Source organism: Acomys russatus, chromosome 32 (assembly GCF_903995435.1).
Source record: "Acomys russatus chromosome 32, mAcoRus1.1, whole genome shotgun sequence".
Lineage (NCBI taxonomy): Eukaryota > Metazoa > Chordata > Mammalia > Rodentia > Muridae > Acomys > Acomys russatus.
In genome coordinates, this window is record NC_067168.1 from 48,948,867 (window position 1) to 48,967,849 (window position 18,983).

The 18,983-nt window shown below is 42.3% G+C and overlaps 1 protein-coding gene across 1 annotated transcript in view; it reads left to right on the forward strand.

Annotated features, from left to right (window-relative positions):
* LOC127184023 (phosphatidylinositol-3-phosphatase SAC1) overlaps window positions 1-18,983 on the forward strand; it is a 142,306-nt gene that overhangs the window by 29,028 nt on the left and 94,295 nt on the right. Inside the window, exons 8-14 of the mRNA XM_051140236.1 lie at window positions 4,504-4,605; window positions 6,899-6,984; window positions 8,301-8,387; window positions 8,835-8,903; window positions 12,007-12,086; window positions 13,437-13,535; window positions 15,942-16,080. Of these exons, the coding sequence (XP_050996193.1) occupies window positions 4,504-4,605; window positions 6,899-6,984; window positions 8,301-8,387; window positions 8,835-8,903; window positions 12,007-12,086; window positions 13,437-13,535; window positions 15,942-16,080 (662 nt within the window). The remainder of the gene's footprint in view (window positions 1-4,503; window positions 4,606-6,898; window positions 6,985-8,300; window positions 8,388-8,834; window positions 8,904-12,006; window positions 12,087-13,436; window positions 13,536-15,941; window positions 16,081-18,983) is intronic.

An 18,983-nucleotide genomic window follows, 5' to 3' on the forward strand; every position in this document is an offset into this window, starting at 1 on the left:
AAAGTTATTTAATGGATGCCTTCCTTAGTATTTAAAGAAATCAGATTAAGAACTGCAGTCATCACCAACCTGAAAAGTGAAATTTTAAATTTTCATTTGAAGAATGATAGAAATATGAAAATAAAATACAAAGAATAAAGCTTGGAGAAAGCCAAAGCGTAATACAAACAAGCGTTGTTGTCTCATTGTAGATACATTTTAAGAATCCGTCCTAATCAGAGACATCGCAGTGAAGTAGGACGCACATGAATGGGGCCCTGAAGGAAGGTGCAGCAGTCAGGACCCTGTCTATAAATTGGCATCTTTATGTCAAGTACAGCGATGGAGTTTATTGACCTAGCAGTCAAGTTTATTTGTTCATTATGCCCTTACAAGTTTTCATCCATCCATCTATCTACTGGGGGCGCAGGGAGGGGTGGTGTTCAAGACAGGGTTTTTCTGTGTAACAGGCATGGCTGTCCTGGAACTCACTCTAGACCAGGGTGGCCTAGAACTCACAGAGATCCATCTGCCTTTGTCTCCTGAGTGCTGGAATTACAGGAATGTGCCACCACTGCCTGGCAGAATTTTATATTATTAAGAAAAATAATGGAGAAAATGTTTTTTAAAAATCAGGAAAATCTCAGGGTAAAGCTCTTGGTTATTCTGTTATCATCATTGCCTACTAAGCATGCGCGCACGCGCACACACACACACACACACACACACACACACACACACACACACACACACACACACACACACACACACACACACACACACACACACACACACACACACACACACACACCAGCCATCTCCCTTTCTCATCTCTTTTCTTATATAGGTCTCATGCATCCCAAACTCACCATGCAGCCAAGTATGACCTTGAACTTTTGAGCCTTGTACCTCCACCTCCCAAGTGCTAGGAGCACAAGCCCTCTGCATGCAAGACAAGTGTACACCAGCCTGCCTCTAACCCTCCTCCACCAAACTTGTAAAAGTTCTCCTAAGAATAAAATAAGAACAGGGGTGTTTTAAGTAGCTTTTCAAGGATTTGGGCCAATTGTTCCTACATTGTTTTGTTTTAAAAATGAGATGATAGAGCTGGAGAGATGGCTCAGAGGTTAAGAGCACTGGCTGCTCTTCCAGAGGCCCTGGGTTCAATTCCCACAACCACATGGTGGCTCACAACGATCTATAATGAGATCTGGTGCCCTGTTCTGGCCTCTAGGCATACATGCAGGCAGAACAGTGTATACATATACATAATAATTAGAAATACATCTTTAAAAAAATAAAATGAGGTTATGAATGGACAAATAATAATTAAAAATCATAAACTTGTTTTCTAGTTTGCTTTATAATTAGGTTTCCTACTTAGTGTTGAGTTAAAAGCTTAAAATGGAGTTGTGTTTAATGTAGTTTGTTAACTAGGAATGTACTTTTAGGTTTCATATTTACAGAGATACCAACAAGTCCATCCGAGTGGAGTGCACTATAGACAGGGAGAGATGCACTCCGAGGTAGTTATTCCAGATTACTCAGGGCTCTGTGGGCCACGGAAGGGCTGCCACGGCAGGGCTGCATGTGATGAAAAGCTTCTACAGTACCACTCTCTTACAGCAAGGGGCCAGGTGTGAACAAGGGAGGAGGCCAAGTCATGCCGGGGGGAGGAAGGCATGGGTGTTGTTGGGTAGCTAATTGTAGCAAGTTGAGCTGACTTGGTTTTCTAAGTAGATGTGGAATATGAAGGACAGTGGTGTAGCTATAGGTTCTTGTCACGTACGTGGAAGGAAGCCGTCGTTGAGATGGGGAGTCTGAGGGAGAAGAGTCATCCATCTGTTAAGCTCAGGGCTTCTGTAGGTGGCGGAGGACAGTGTGAGGAAGGAGCCCAACTAGCAGAACTGGAGCTGAGAGAAGAGGTCACGCTAGAGACGACATTTCTTTTTGTTTTTTACCGAATGTGTGTGTGAGGTGTGCGTTCACCATGGTGCATGCAGAGAGGTCAAAGGACAACTTGAGGATCCAGCGGCTCTGTTGCCACCGTGGGGGCCTGGGGCGGAGCTTGTTTAGCTTGGTAACCAGTGCCTTACGCACTCTGGCCTCACAGGGTTAGTCTGTGGATGGTCAGGGAAGATGGCACACCTTTCTTCCTTTAACGTGTTTCGTTTGTGTGCATGTGCACACTTGTGCAGGTCAGAGGACAAGATTCTGTTCTTTCCTTCCACTTTGTGGGTTCAGGTGTTGATTAAACTCAGGTCCTCAGGCTTAGTGACAGGTGCCTCTATCCTCTGTGCCAGATTATCAGCCCTTAGACTTTTAAAGGGGAATAGTTTGGGAGCTTGAGGAGTGATCAGTGAGTTTGGTGGTGACAGACAGCAAGAATGAATCTTAGAATTGGTAAAAACTTCTTGTATGAATTCCTAAAGCGTTCACAGCAGCGTGTTGTAACAAAGTAGTGAGCCCCACAGAATAAAAGTATGTGTTCGTGGCCTGGTCCTTTTCCCATCACACACAACTCTGAAGAGGAGTAAACTGCTCTGGGATGACCCTGGGAATTTATGGGGAGTAAAGACAGAGTTACAAGGTTATGGGGTGGTGTCATTTTCATAAAGCCGAAAAGCAAATGTTTTCTTTATTTTTTAATAATGGTTATAGGTACAGAAACTAGAAAGATGAGAGAATGGTTGTCACAGACTTGTTAAAAATTGTTATTTAAGAAAAAGATGTCACATATAGCACACAACAGTAGGGCAGACCTAAACAGATGAGCAAAGATAAACGATATGGCCAGAGGAGCCGGCGTGGTGGCGCACGCCTTTAATCCTAGCACTCGGGAGGCAGAGGCAAGCGGATCGCTGTGAGTTCAAGGCCAGCCTGGTCTACAAAGGCGAGTCTAGGACAGCCAAGGCTACACAGAGACCCTGTCTTGAAAAACAAAACAAAACAAACAAGCAAACCCAAATGATATGGCCAGTGACACAATAAAACTTGTTAGCCTCGTAATGCCTCCGTGAGTTGGATAAACTCGTTATTAGTAGTTGGTAAAGAAGAAAGATAAAATAATTCTCAGGTTCGCTGGCATTTTTTGATAGTGTGATATAATTTGATCCATGTCCACATGCTCCCAAAAAGAGACGTTTGTTGAAACTCTGGACCAGAATCAACTTGCCTGTCTGTCAACAGTAGAACAGACAAATACGCTGGTATATCCTTTCTGCTGTGCTGGTACATGCTTGTGATCTCAGCCCTATGTAAGCTGAGGCAGAAAGGTTAACAGTTTGAAGCCATGCTGGGTTACATAGCAAGACTTTTTCTCAAATAGGGACACCCCCCCCCCCAACAAAACAAAACAAAACAAAACCAACCAGTAGTGTGCTTATGCGGGGAGTAATTAAAGACTGTAGTAGTGACTGAACTCAGGGACATACAGAGCATGCAGGGCCACAGGAGCACTACTCTGTCATGCCTTTCATGCAAGAAAGTGAAAAGCTGTTCACACTAATACGTTGTTTCGTGGCAAAACTTGAAAGCCAAGCAGAGGAGCGAGGTGAGTGGCCCTTCCTCAGTGACTGTAATGGGGTCAGATGGAGAACTCAGCATGCTTCAGAGATGCCCTAGAATACGAAGGCTTTGTTTTGATCAAACAGATTTGACTTAAAAGCCACAATTTAATCAGTTTTAATTGCACAATTCAGTGACTATTACTGAAGGGTTTGGAGAAATCCCAGGCTGACGTGAGCGCTGTGCTTCTGAATATGATCTTGGACCTTCTACCTCTGAGTGCTAAAATCACGTGTGGGTCGTTACATCTGGCCTTATGTCACGCTGGGGGTCAGACGCAGGTCTTCATGCATGCTAGAAAGCACTCTACCCTTTTATATTTTTCATGTTAATTTTTTCCCATTTTTAGATTCACTATTTACATTCCAGAGAAAAAGCAATTAACGTTTGTTTCTGGATTAATACTTTGATCTATAAGTCTTCATATACCAACTGTTAAGATCAATTTATATATATAATTATACAAGTTATATATTTCAGATTCTTATTTAGCTACAATAGCTGGCTCCCCCCCTTCATTTAATTTTTAAACTTTTACCTCTTGTAGTACAAGAGGTCAAACCCAGGGCTGAACTGTGCTCCCAGCTCCTACTCTGTTTTCCATTTCTTACTTGAAGATTTCTTTCAGATCCCTGGTTTTCATTCAGAACAGGGTTTTGGTGATATCATTGACAGTGTTATACTTTTAGAAAGTAGTTGAAGATATCAGGGAAAGGAGAAGGTTAAATAGAAACACTAGCAAAGTCCTTAAGTATTCTGACCTCATGTCACTGTAGAGCTGACTTGACGGATTCAGTGGGGAACGAGGGTACTGAAGGTTTGCAAACAGCCATGAAGAACCAGCAAGACTTGCATATTGTTTCCCCCTCCTAAAGACAGTGCGTTCCTGTTAGCATAAATAGATTTCTGTTGATTCTAGAGCTATTTCTACATTACATTTTTCTTAATGTAGTTAAGTTATTACTATGCACTCATGTTCTATTAATGGGAAATACTTTGATTGGATTCTCATCTCCCGAAGGAGTTGTTTCAGGGCTGGCGTGCGCTACTACGTAAGAGGTAAGACTCACTTCCTGCCGCCATGACTGGGCCATTATGCCATTGTCCGCATGATTGGTCTGTTATGCCGTTGTTTCATTGCTGTCTTGAATGACTTTCCTGTGACCTTATAGATTATGTTATTTGATACCCCTGCTAATGTCCTCTCATTATAGTGATTAGTAGGTCTTCTGTGCTTTTCTCCAGGTACTGTCGTCACTAACTGTTTAATAACAGCTGCATGTTTACTGGGTGACTGAAAGTTCTCACTCCAGACAGTGTCTCACTCACCACTCCTGGCTTCTTTGCATGTGTAAAGGCAGCCATTTTACTACAGGACTTCAGCTTATAATTCTGCAGGCTCTGCACTAAAAATGTGCCGATTTGCCTCCTAAACTGTTAAGATGTGTATTAGAGTTATTGTGTTTATGAAGATTGACAACATTTGCTCTGCTTTCAACCATAATGTATCAGAATAAAATCCTATTAAATAACTAATTTTGAGATCAGAGTGTTATATAGGGAATGTCTGATTAATCTTATTACAGATGCTATACCACTGAGAAAAAGCTACTAAGAATGGTCTTAACCAAATTAGTGTTAGCATCTCCTTAACTACATTTTCTTGGATTGTTAAGCATTGAATACATGTTTTAAGCATGAATTGCATTTTTTAAATGACAGGAAATTTCTATTTAATCTGCTTGGTTCTTTGTTTCTTGGGGTGTGGGTTTGTGTGTTCTCGAGACAGAGTTTCTCTATGTAGCTTTTGGCTATCCTGGGACTCGGCGTTGTGGACCAGGGTGCCCTCAAACTCCCAGAGAACTGCCTACCTCTGCCTCCTGGGTGCTGGGATTAAAGCTGTGTGCCGCGGCTGCCTGGCTTTCTGTTTGGTTCTTATTCTTCTGCCAGATAACCAGGTGTTAGTTTCTTATTTATCCTATTCTATAACTTTTTATATCAATGCCGGCATGTTTTCTTCCTTTTATAGACAGTGGTTATAATCTTCTACGTGTTTTCCTACATCTTGGTTTCTTTTTAAAAATTAGTATATTTTGGAAATCTTTTCATAATATCTTCCTCTTTCCTCTCTTCCACTTCTCTCTTTTTAAGACAACTGATAACAAGATAATTGCTCCTTAATGAGAATTATGTAAGGAGTCTTAGTTGGTGTTCTATTGCTGTGAAGAGACACCATGATCACAGCAGCTCTTAGAAAAGGAAAACATTTAGTTGGGGCTGGCTTACAGCTTCAAAGGTTTAGCCCATGACATCATGGTGGCATGCAGACACATGCGGTGCTGGAGAAGTAACGCGTCCACAGGCAGCAGGAGGAAGAGACACCGGCCTTGTTTGGGCTTTTGAAACCCCAAGGCCCCTCCTCCTTCCTGCCCCCATGGGACACACTTTCTCCAACAAGGCCACACCTAATCCCTCTCAGGTAGTGCCTAATGTGAGCCTGTGGGCAGCCATTCTCATTCAAAACACCACAGAAAGAAACAAATGCAGCCTGTGATTCTGAAAGTAATTTAGTATTGGCAAGTGTGAGTGTAGCTCAGTAAATTTGTTTCCTTTTGATACCTGCTACTGTGTAGTCACGGGTGCACTGATAGTGATAGCTCAGTGCTTTACTTGAGAAATGTGTCAGAAAAGGATATTTTAATGTAGGGGAATTAAAAATTCATTTCTTTCTTGTAATTTGGTAATCTGCATCAGGACTACCTTGAAAAATGCTTTTGTTTAGCAGACTTTTCATAGCAACAATAAATTATGTAAACAAACTGATAAGGAAATATTCAGATATCAGAAATTCCTAACCAGTATAGAGTCTCTGGCAATTATACTTAAACTGCTTCTCTAACTAGGTTTCATGGACATGGTCACAGATGTTTAGGGTCATACACCATTTAAACATCTTCTAGAGACTCTGTGCATTACAACTAAGCACTAGTGATGCAGTACCTTCATTACTGAGCCACATTTTTATTTAATTTTATGTTATTACCAAGTATAATCACAAAATGATAGCTTTACTTTAAAAATAGGACTCATAGGCATGCTTGACTTTCTTTTCTTCAAAAGGTACTGTTTGAGGATATTTATAGTATGAAAAATATAAATTAGCTTTATGTTTATATAAATAAATCGTGACTACTCTTTAAGCCTATTTAAACAAGCTTCTTTCAGTTTTCTGATAATGTACTATCCATTTGTTGGAACTTTAATTTTATAAATACTTTCCCATTAATGTGAGCTTAGTTGGTAATTATGTTGTCTTGATTTTTTTTATATATTTTTTTCTCCCAAATGTTAGGAATTGATTCTGAAGGTCATGCAGCTAACTTTGTAGAAACAGAACAGATTGTGCACTACAATGGGAACAGGGCGTCGTTTGTACAGGCAAGTGAATGTGTCTGATGGTCATGTGATGGCCTTTCTACTTGATCGTCATTCTGTCGTGTTGAAATTTTCCTCTTCTCCTTCCCTTTTTCTTTCTTTCTTTTTTTCTTCTCTTCTTCCTCCTCTTCAGGTTTTTCAAACCTGAAGGTAGCACTGGCTGACCTTAAACTTACTATATAATTTGTTATATGACTTTGAACTCCTGATCTTTTTGCCTCCGCATCCCCGATGCTAGGATCACACGTGTTTACTGCCAGGCCAATCTTCCTTCCATCCTTCCTTCCTTTCTTCTTTTTGAATTTTAATTTATTATAATTTATTCAGAGGACATCCTGAATATTATTCCCTTCTTTCTTAAGTACTGACTTTGTGTACAATGTGGGAAAAGTTCAGATAATAAAAGGGTTGGTTATTAATATGGCACTATCTCATAGATACTTCCTGCCTTTAAGTTAAACCCCCAAAAAGAAGAGAGAAGAAAGTGTGAGGTGCATGGAGTTTAGCAGTTCACCACTGTAGCCTTTGCTGACAGCTGTACTGACAGCTTGGCTGGACCTGCTACTCAGGCCTCCTCACCTTTCCCTACTCCAGAATGTCAGTGGATAAACAAATTCAGATGTTTGTAGATACAGTCCTTTGAGAATGAGTAAAGCATTTTCTTTTTTTTTTTTTTTTTTTTTTTTGTATTGCCAAACTATATAATTTATATATAAATTGGTTTTTTTGGGATTTGGTATTTTGTTTTGTTTTGTTTTGTTTTTCGAGACCGGGTATCTTCGTGTAACAGCTCTGGCTGTCCTATAATACAGGCTGGCCTCGAACTCACGGAGCCACCTGCCTCTGCCTCCCAAGTACTGGGATTAAAGGTGTGTACCACCACTGCCCAGCCTAACTTGTTAATTTTTACTGGTAGATAAATCTGTTTGTTTTAGAATTTAAGGTCTGCCCAGTACTTTCTATTATACAAGAGCCATGTGTGTAACATTGGGAAGGATGTTGGTTGTATGTGTGTATGTATGTATTCAGTCAGGCTCTCCAGGTAGTCCTGGCTGTCTTGGAGTTTTCTATGTGGACCAGGCTGGCCTTGACCTCAGAGAGAGTTGCCTGCCTCTGCCTCTGCCTCCCAGTGCTGGGATTAAGCGTGTGTGCCACCATAGCTAGCAAAACAGAATTTAAGAAGGTACATATAGACTTTTGTAGCTGGTAGATTTGTTTTGTTTTTCTTTGCAAAGTTGTTAATATCTGTACTGCTTACAGTAATTAGTTGAAAAACACTAATTTGTGTTCTTTCTTTTCACATTCTCTCTTTTCTTTAGACTCGAGGATCAATACCTTTTTTCTGGTCACAAAGACCAAATCTAAAGTACAAACCACAGCCACAGATCAACAAAGTAGCAAATCATGTATGTATTTTCCTGAATTTTCACTGGTTAAAATAGAACCTAAGTTGCTTTTTGGTTTGCATATAGAACATGTATTTGTTCCCCACAAGTCATAATTCAGCACCCTTAAGGCCCCTCTCCTGGACTGTAGAAAAAAACTGCCTCAAATAACGTGTCACAAGTCCTAGAACAGAGACCACGGGAGCATGACAGATGGGCACGTGGGGACCTCAGTGAAGTGTGTGATTGTCGTGGGTTGCATTCAGATTGACACAGTGACGCCGTAGTGCAGCACAAATGGCTGTAAATGCTGCTTACCTCATGGTGCTCCCAGCATCCAGGGAGCACGGTCCTCATCCTGGCACTCTCTTGAATATAGAAACAGGGTAGTTAAGGAGGTATTTTAAAAATACGGTAATTATCATGTAATAGAGTCTAATAAACTATATACTGTTGTCTCTCTTCTAGATGGATGGTTTCCAAAGACATTTTGATTCACAAGTAATTATTTATGGAAAGCAAGTCATAATTAATCTGGTAGGTTTGACTGGTTTTGGGGGGCAGGCAACAAAACAAAAACTTTAATTAACAGGGAAATTAGCCAGGCGTGGTGGCGCACGCCTTTAATCCCAGCACTCGGGAGGTAGAGGCAGGTGGATTGCTGTGAGTTCGAAGCCAGCCTGGTCTACAAAGTGAGTCCAGGACGGCCAAGGCTACACAGAGAAACCCTGTCTCAAAAAACCAAAAAAAAAAAAAAAAAAAAAAAAAAAAACAGGGAGATTAATTTTTAAATTAATGTTTCTATAACTTTTTATCAGACCAAACAGGAACTCTGATCCTAGTAGTTATTCTTTTACTGTCTTCCCTTAGTTCCCAGCGACTGTTTTACTTTATTCTCCAATTGTTCTGAATTTGTCTGTTTTGTGTTCCTCACATATGTGTAGAATCATATAATATTTTCCTCTGTTTTACTTGTTTCATCTAGTATATATTTTAAAGATTCATCCATGTTTATCAGAATTGCATTACTTTTAAAGACTGGATAGTATTTTTGTTTTTGTTTTTTTTGAGACAGGGTTTCTCTGTGTAGCCTTGGCTGTCCTGGACTCACTTTGTAGACTAGGCTGGCCTCGAACTCACAGCAGTCCGCCTGCCTCTGCCTCGTGAGTGCTGGGATTAAAGGCGTGCACCACCACGCCCAGCTCAAGACTGGATAGTATCTTATTGTAGGATATAGGACATTTTATTTATTCATGAATTGATAGACATTTGGGTTATTTCTATTTTTTAGGTTTTATGAATGAGTTAAAGAGCATCGTGAAGGAATTTAAAGAAAAGTAGTACTAATTCTTATTAAATCCTTAAACTTTTAGATTAGTGAAATTGATTAGTGAAGCCATCTGGTCTGAGGCTTTTCTTTAACAGTCTCCTTTCTAATTACTAGTCTGTTTAGATTTTCCTTTTGTGGAGAGGGAAGGTGCTGAGGTTGGGGTGAGGTTTCAATGTTAGCCCAAGCTACCCTTGAACTCTTAGTGTCCCTTCTGCCCCAGCTTCCCCGGTGCTAGAGCTGACATAGGTGAGCCAGCGCGTCATCACTTTGCTATTCCAGTTTTCTATTTCTTCATTGTTCAGTTGTAGTAGATTGTGTGTGGTGTGTTGTTTGTTTGTTTGTTTCGAGACAGGGTTTCTGTTACACAGAGCCCTGGCTGTCGTGGACTCTCTTTGTAGACCAGGCTGGCCTTGAACTCACAGAGCTCCGCCTGCCTCTGCCTCCGTCTCCCCCAGTGCTAGGACTAAAAAGGTGCGCCACGACTCCCAGCTTAGTGTGTATGGTTTGTTTTGGTTTTGCTCTTTTAAGAAATAAATGTTTTTGTTGCTGTTTTGTTTTGTTTGTTTGGTTTTTGGTTTTTCAAGACAGGTTTCTCCGGGTAGCCTTGGCTGCCCTAGACTCGCTTTGTAGACCTGGCTTGCCTCCAACTCACAGTGATCCACCTGCCTCTGCCTCCTGAGTACTGGAGTTAAGAAATTTGTTTAACTTGAATTGCACATTTTTTGGCATATGAGTATCTGAAGTGTCCTCTTACAATTCTTTTTTCATTTCTCTAAAAGTTATTAGCAGTATCCTCATTACTATTGTTGGTTTCCGTAATTTGAATCTCGCCACTTTTGTTATTGCTGTTGTTGATTGTAGCTGAGCTTGTCAGTGTTACTGATCTTTTTAGGAACTAGTGTTTGGTTGTCTCCTCTGTTAGTTTTCTGCATGTTTTATTATTTCTGCTCTAATCTGTATCATTCCTTTTTGTCTGCTACCTTTGGAGTCTTTTAGATCCTTAATGTGCACGTTAGGTTACTGATTTGAAGCCTTCTTTTTCTTCTCTCCTTCCTTTATTTTTAAACGTTTGTTTATTTTTATTTTCATTTGTATATCACCTGCATTTATCTATGTGTACTATGTGTCCACAGAAGCTAGAAGCTATCGTCAGATCCCCAGAACTATAGTTACAAATGGTTGTGAACCACTGTGTGGGTGCTTAGAATCGAGCCCGCATCCTCCTGAACTCCCAGAGAAAATCTTCCTGCCTCTTCCTCCTGAGTGCTGGAATTAAAAATATGTTGCTACCACACCCCACTAGGTTTTTTATTTGTACGACTGACTTTCCTTAAACATTCTGCCTTTCATTATTGTAATTTAACACTGGAGTCAGTTTCCTCCCAGAGCTGATAGTGCTTTTGCTGCTGTTGTTTGGTTCTTCAAGGTTATAGTGATGCGTTTGCTGTGGACTTTTCCAGACTCTCTTGCAGAGGACTTTCCTCATCGTGTGTGCTCACTGAAGACTGTGTTTTAGTATGTTCAGCTAATGTTTTGGGCAGACTTCAGAGAAAAGACAAATAACAAAATAAAAGAACAACCTGTCTTCTGTTCTTTGCAAACTGGCTCTGCTCTGAGACAGCGATTCATTTACCAGTTAGCCAGGCGTGCTTCCGGGCAGTGGGCTGTGGGCTGTGGGCAGTGGACAGTGGGCTGTGGGCAGTGGTGTTTTGCAGTATTAGGGTTTTTCTGGACATGTTTCTTGCGTGAGCATGGAAGTAGCTTTCATATTTACTGCTACTTTTGAATGTCCTGTTTTCTAAAGAGTGTCACTGGTTGGTCTAGGCCTTACGCAGTCTGTTTTATGTCTCTCTCCAGAAGGGAGCTCTTGCCCAGGTACCCATTGGCTGAGAGTGCAGCTGTAGCCTGTACACTCCGCCCCGTGTCTTTCCTTCACTCAGCTACACAGCACAGAGACGGCCAGTCCTTCAGCTGTGCATCCAGGCTGGTCTGCTCTGCAGGTTTGAAGAAGGGAGCTCAAAACAAGATTGCTGCTGTTTATTATAGAAGCCGTCACTGACCTGTGGAGGGGGAAGGACAGAATGCTGTCGAGATTTTGTATAGCTTGGATATCTTGATAGATATTTTATTTGTTACTGTAAACTTTGACAACTTTTCCATAGTCCTACAAAACTGGTCAGATGATTTCTTCTTTTTTTGTGTTTCTGTGCCAAAATGAAAGCTTAGAATTTCCTTGTTATTTTCCTAGTATTACTATCTAAATAAAAAGTCATACTGGTTTTCTGTTTGTTTGTTTTGTTTTTAATACAGGTGAATCACAAGGGATCAGAGAAACCACTTGAGCAAACATTTGCAAAAATGGTGTCATCACTGGGTAGCGGGATGATCAGGTACCTCCCTTGGTGACTGTATATGAACACCGAGAATGTGCTATTATATTTCAGCTCGCGTTAAAAAGTGTGTGTGTGTGTGTGTGTGCGCGCGCGCGCGCGTGCCTGTGGAGGCTGGATGTACGCAGCCCATTGTCGATGCCAAACATGGGTCTTCTGCAGGAGCTGCAGCAGGTGCTTGTATGATCTGGATCAGTGTAACTTGTGTGTAACCTCATCTGGAGCAGTAATCTTTCAGTACTCTGTCTGATAGTCTGTGTAAAGCAAGGCTGTAGCTGATAATTCTGGTCAGAGCACTAAGAATAACCTACAGTGCTACTTCTGTTGAAATTGCCTTTTAAGATGCTCTCCTTGCTTCCTGGGATTGGCCCATGTGTGCTTTTGTGCTAATGTCTGGGAGTTACCATTCTCTCTTGAGAACCGTTGAGGTGGTGGACTCTCTTACATGCTAGAAGCCCACACTGTGTGGATAGAGCCAGGGAGTTACACAGCAACGGATGCTTTGTCTGCATTTTCACTCTTCAGGTGGGAGCACGGTGTCCTTCCAGTCCCCCTACTTGTTGTGATCCCTGAGCAGGAAGTTGGGGTGTATGCCCTTCTTCATCTAGTCAGTGTTCTCCATTGGCTGTCAGAGCTTGGCTCATGACACGTCGCCCTTCTGAAGAGTGGTGTCAGACGGTGGATGCCTTCCACTTAGATGTCATCTCACTCTAGAGTTGTTCTTAAACACTCACCAAGATTGACAAACTTTTCTCTGTACACACATGTATAATGTACACGTCATCTGGGGCGTAGCTAGCACTGTAGGGCTGTCTTACCTCCTGCACTTCTTCAACCCCTAGTACACAGCAGACACCTGCCTGATCCGCCATGGCGGAGCTGAGTTCCAGTACTTGGAACATGTTGATCTGGAAAGTGGGAGAAAGAAGAAGCCACATTCTTTGCATACAGGAACAGAAAATAAATACATGTTACCCAGCTGGATTGTACCTTTTGAAGTGTACACCTCAGTACTGGAAATCTGATCTGTTTCACTAGCATTTGCTGTGTTTCTCTACTTTTACCTGCAGGTCCCTAGAATAACAAATGATAACAAAATTTATCTTATAATAGTTTTAATTAATTTGTCCTCCACCATTGATATGAGCATGGGAGGTGTGTGGGTGGGTGTGTGCGTGCGCCCGTGCACGCGCTGCTGTGGTGCTAGTAGTAAATCCAGAATGAAGGAGGCACTACATTCCTAAGCATTGTGCGTGCTCTGACATAGAGAAAAATCATCTTGAAGGGGTGTTATTAATAGAAGAAAATTGAATGGTCTTGTCAGTTTCTGAGTATGTGCTTTTTTGGTAGGTACATTGCCTTTGATTTCCATAAGGAGTGTAAAAATATGAGATGGGATCGACTGAGTATTTTATTGGACCAAGTAGCAGAAATGCAGGATGAGTTAAGGTAAGCCATATTACTTCTTTAGAGCAGTAAGGGGAGAGAGAGCTGTATATGTCAGTCTTATTAATTACATGTTGTTTAGCAGATCTGTGAAGCTGTTTCACTTGGTTGTCAGTGCCTAAATAGCTGTTTTATTTTAATTTTTTATATTGGAAGAGTGTTTTTGATTGAAGAATAACTGAATTCTTATAGATAGACCTATCTCAGGAGTGTTCATAGTCTTTTCCAAATTGTCACGTAGCTGCAGTTGGTTTATCACTATTTTGTTTTTAGCAGTGTGTCATTTTATCCCAGCATTCTGTTGTGAGCATTTGTAATGATAATTTTTAGTGTCCTCTCCGCAGCTTTAGATGTTTACGTCAGATGCGTGACTGGGCCCTCTCCTTGTCTCTGAAAGCGTGTTCTCCAAGTGCTTTTCTTTGGGTGAATTTTTGTGTATCTTTTTACTCGTGTTAAAATTTGCCTAGAAAAAAAAAATCTCCAGTGTAGGATTAGTGGAGGGAAAGATTTAACGTCATTGTGGTGCTTTCTGATGTGTGTGCCACGTGTTAGTGTGCGGTTCACGTGCTTGTTGTCCCGTGCGTCGGTCAGGCTCACTCGTTTAAAGCTGAACAGTCTGTTCACCGTCCTGTCCTTTTGTTTCACCTCTGATAGTTCTAGCCTGGCACTCCACGTGTACGTTTTTAATTTTTAATTTTTTGACAGTTTGTTACTTGTGTACAGTATACCAAATGTACTTTTAAATTTCAGTCATCTCTTTGAGCACTTGTTCAGTTTTTAAGAATATATTAATAACATAGCTATCAGCTATAGTTAATTTCTTTTCCTGTGACATTCCATCATGAGCACAGCTGGTGGAGAATAGTAGGCTGGTACTGTGCTTGGCGTGAGACAGGAGACTGTCTGGGCTGGCGTTGGCGGTAGAGGGGCGGCTCCTCGGGTTCACCATTAATGGCTGTGGTGGAGGACAGTGTGGTGGCCCACACCTTAACGCCAGCACTTGGAGGCAGAGGCAGACAGATATCTCTGAATTTGAGGCCAGCCTGTTCTAAATCGGGAGTTCCAGGACAACCAGGGCTATGTAGACATCTTGTCTCCAAAAGCAAAACAACAGCAGCAACAAAAATGTAAGGAGAAGACTCACTGCAGAAGCCCTGTCATTGTTGGTCACTGTGCTCCTCAGATAGGAGGGTTAGGTCATCTCTCACGACAGTGTAGTTTCCAGTGGCTTTTGAGATAGTAGCAGGAATCTGTCCTTCTGACAGGTGTCTCCGGCCGTCCCTCATTAGCCATATGAGCTGGGGCCAGATGGCCATCCGTAGACTTCTGTCTCTCCATTTGTAAAGTAGAGAGAATAATGCTTACCTAGGAGACTTCCTGTGTGTACCAGTGACACATCCTTGTGTGCAGCCAGCCTCGCTGTGCTCCAGGACATTAGCTAAAGTGATTGTTTATCTAAATACCTTCTTCAAGTCCTTCTTCCTAATATGATAGTTTTGACTTAGCTTTGATGAAACTGTTGTGTTTTGGGAAATAATTTTACTTTCTAGTTTTCAAACTAAGCCCTGCAGACTTTGCTAGATATTTGGTTTGCATGTTTTATTTTCTCTCATTCAGACCTTAGAGCCGCTTAATAGTTTTGAGTATCAAACAAACAAACAAAACAAAAAACCCAACCCTGCTATTTAAAGTTCTGCATCTGGGAGGCTGGCCAGGGCACTAAGGCTGGCAGCAGATCGTTTGTTGCCATGTTCTTAACCAATTGGATGGTATCAAAATTTTTGCTTCGAAGTGTTATCTGAGGAACTTGTTTACAAAAATGAAAACATCACAGAAACTTGTCACCGTGCTTGGCTACTGTATACATATTTGAGTGATGAAGGAGAGAGGACGTTTTTATTTTCAAAAATGTACTTCTATTGTCTAGTTGCATGGTGATGCATTTTAAAAGAGACTGAAACATTTTAAGTGCATTTTCCGTCCTTTGCTTCAGAGGTTCTGATTGCATTGGTCGTCGAGGCTAAGAATCTTTATCTGTAACTCAGGAGATGCTGGTTGGGACTTTGCAGAGACTCAGCCCTGATAGGTAGGGACATGGCTGAAGTGACTGTGTGAGGGACCTTAGGAGAGACGGGTGGCTTCCATAGCAGGAGTCTCCCTGTCCTCCCAGCTCTTCTGTGTGTGACGACTTCTGTGAAAGCTGTGTTTAGCAAAAGGGCTGTGTTGCCTCAGCCGTTTATTTTCCCATTTGGTCTAGAAAAACGAAATACACTTGACTGTTCACTCCCTCTGACCTTGCAATTTATGTGTTTTACTTAGTTCACCCCATGAGACCTGTGTCCTAAGAGCTGTGTCACTGGGGTGTTCAGTGTGCTTTGGTATAGGAGTGCTCACACAAATGTGTTTCAGTTATTTTTTAGTAGACTCCGCCGGCAAGGTGGTGGCGAACCAGGAAGGAGTTTTCCGCAGCAACTGCATGGACTGTCTAGACAGAACAAATGTCATACAGAGTTTACTGGCTCGACGCTCCCTTCAGGCCCAGCTGCAGGTAAATATGACTTTATTGAATCTTTTATTGAAAAAAAAAAAGTAAAGAACCTTTACTTTTGAAAACCAGCAACAAAAAGTACTCACATTGTCCACACCTTAACCTGAGTTTTATTTTTGTACTTTGCCATCAGAGCACCCATGTGATCTTTACTTTGCTGTTTTCCATTAGTATTTATGTAATCATAGTTTTAATAGTATATATTGAATTATAATTTATTAAGCCATTATGTTACTATATTTTGGGGCCCTAAGTAATAATACTGTAGAGAATGTGTCTGTTTTTAATATCATTAACTTGTATTTTTTCCTTTGGGTTTTAGTTCATTTCCGATTGCTTTGATTAAATAAACTGACAAGGTCAATTTAGGGAGCAAAGGTTTGTTCTAGCTACTGTTCCAGGTTGGAGCCCGTCATTGTGTCGTGTCTCCTGAGCGTGCTGCTGGGGAGACGTGAACACGTGTGTGTTCCTTCCAGCTAGGGAGTGCACAGCAGAGCAGAGTAAGGGAAACCACTGACTCAGTCAGAGTGTTGGGTTACTTACCGCGTGTGAGTGAGGGGTTACTTACCGCGTGTGAGGGAGGGGTTACTTACCGCGTGTGAGTGAGGGGTTACTTACTGCATGTGAGGAAGGGGTTACTTACCGAGTGTGAGGGAGGGGTTACTTAAGGGAGCAAAACTAACTCAGACACGGCCGAATCACCCCACCCCAACACCAAACTGCATGCCTGGAGGTTACTGCATGACTTGCAGGCAGCTTCAGAGATTGGAGAGTCTCTTGCAGCCATCCTGGTGGCTTGAGGGTGCCTCAGCAGTCCTTACTACTTACATAAACTGGGGAGGGAGGGTCAGTTTACGCCTGGTGTGTCTGGTCAATTTCAGGGACTTGCTGAGGTTTCTGAGTCGTTTCCTTCCTTAGTCATAAGGAGCTTCCCTGCAAGATGGAATGTTTTTTATCTTGAAGGAGACTGTTATACAACGTGGGGGTATCGAAGCCTCAGGAGCTGCAGCAGCTAGTCACACCCACAGTCAGGTGTAGAGAGACTAGCAGGGACCAGATGCTATGTTCTTGATAGTGCTCAGCTCTCTCACAGTTCAGGACCCAGAGCAGCGGTGTCACTCGGCCTCGAGCTGGGCTGCCACAGCAGCGGTGTGATCAAGACCGCCTCCCTACAGAGAGCCCACATTCAGACTCTTCCCAAATGACTCTAGACTGTGCCAAGTTGATAATCAAACTAACCTTAGTCAGGCTAATTTCTAGAAGTGGAATTAGAGAGTTAAAGAGAACAAGTGCATTACCTCCTAAGAGGGCCCATCAGTTTATGTTGATGTCAGCCACAAGTGAGTGAGTCCATTCATTGACCTCTATCTAACTGCACGAGGCGTTGTTTGTTTAAGACGTGCCTTTTCCTTTGTTCTGCTTTGTGTTGTTTCTGAGGCAGGGCCGCCCTAGCACGTGTAGGCTTCTAGCTCCTCATTCTCCTGCCTTGGCTTCCTCACCTGCGTACCTCATCCAACTTTTTCCCTCTAATTTAGTATAACAAGACTGTTTTGGAAATGTCGCTCAGTTGATAGAGTGCTTGCTTGGTATGAGTGAAGCCTAGATTTGCTCTCACGTTTATGTTTATGGCACATAGCTTGTGGGCGTGGAATCGGGGGGATCAGGTTGCCCTTGGCCGCATGAGACCCTATCTCAAAAAAAGAAAAAAGGTTTTTGTTTACATTTCTTGGCCTAACATGGGCCATTAAGCTTCTTGGTTAAAAGTTTCTGACATAATTACTTTACCATTAAGATTGTGCTAAGGGGGAAAAAATGAATGCAAACAGCTTATTCTGTATATATATTTAACTTTAAATATGAATGAGAACCTAGACTTCTAATTCACATTGGCATTTGTTGTGAGGGACAAAGTATGTTCCAAAGGTCTAGATAATTTATAAGTATTCAAATGACAGAATCAGGAAATGCCAATTAGGCATTTAGGATGAATTTTAACTATGCCAAAGAGATGGTGGTCAGCCTCCAGCTTGTGCTGTGCTGTGCCAGTCTGTTGAAGATACTTCAGCCTTCATTTTCAGTAGGAAGGGTTAGGAATAGTTTGGTCCCTGGCTGATTAAACACAGCCTGCTCAATTCAGTTGTATAATCTGCTTCCCCTAGTAGACACAGGTTGATGGAACATGAGGAACTTCAGAGTATCTTTGGGCAGAAGTCTTTGAGGCGGCCTTGTCAGCTGGTGTGGACTCCCTCATGTTCTTTGGCCTCCAATAGGGGCAGTTTTTGCCCAGGTAAAGACGTTGGGGTGCTCTGACTCGCACTGAGCAAGAGGTAGTGAAGGGTTGTCTCAAGTGGTTCGAGGGGTTGATGATTTGAAAGAAAACCCAAGACAGGGCTTTCTAGTATGTGTTTGGTAGATCCCAAAGAGGAGTCCACAGAGAAGGGGATTCAGGGACCCAGAAACCCTTGAAATTTTACAAGAAGGGGTGTCTGCGCATGTGTGGGCGCTCATGGGTGGGCGCTGTTTTGGGGAGGATGATAGGTAGCATGATTGTTAGAAGTCCTTGGGTGCAGAGTGGCCTGGATGTGGAAGCGTGGGATTGGCGGGGACGGTGACAGTGACGGTGTGGACAGGAAGGAGGGAGCAACCACCACGGCTCCCAGCAGCTGCCGAGCACATCTAGACATTGTCCCCACTGTTCTGGGGCTGAAGGAAGTGTGGGAGGCTAGCTTCCTGCAGTCTGTAGGGGGTGGACAAGAGCTCTGACACACTGGGGCACACCTGTGTTTTGCACCAGCAGGAAGAGAGCCCCCATGGTAGGGTTTGGGACGGTTTCCTTTTCTTCCACAGTCTGCTCTGCTGCAGTCTCATCACTCACAAACACGGGTGTGACTCCTTGTTCTAGA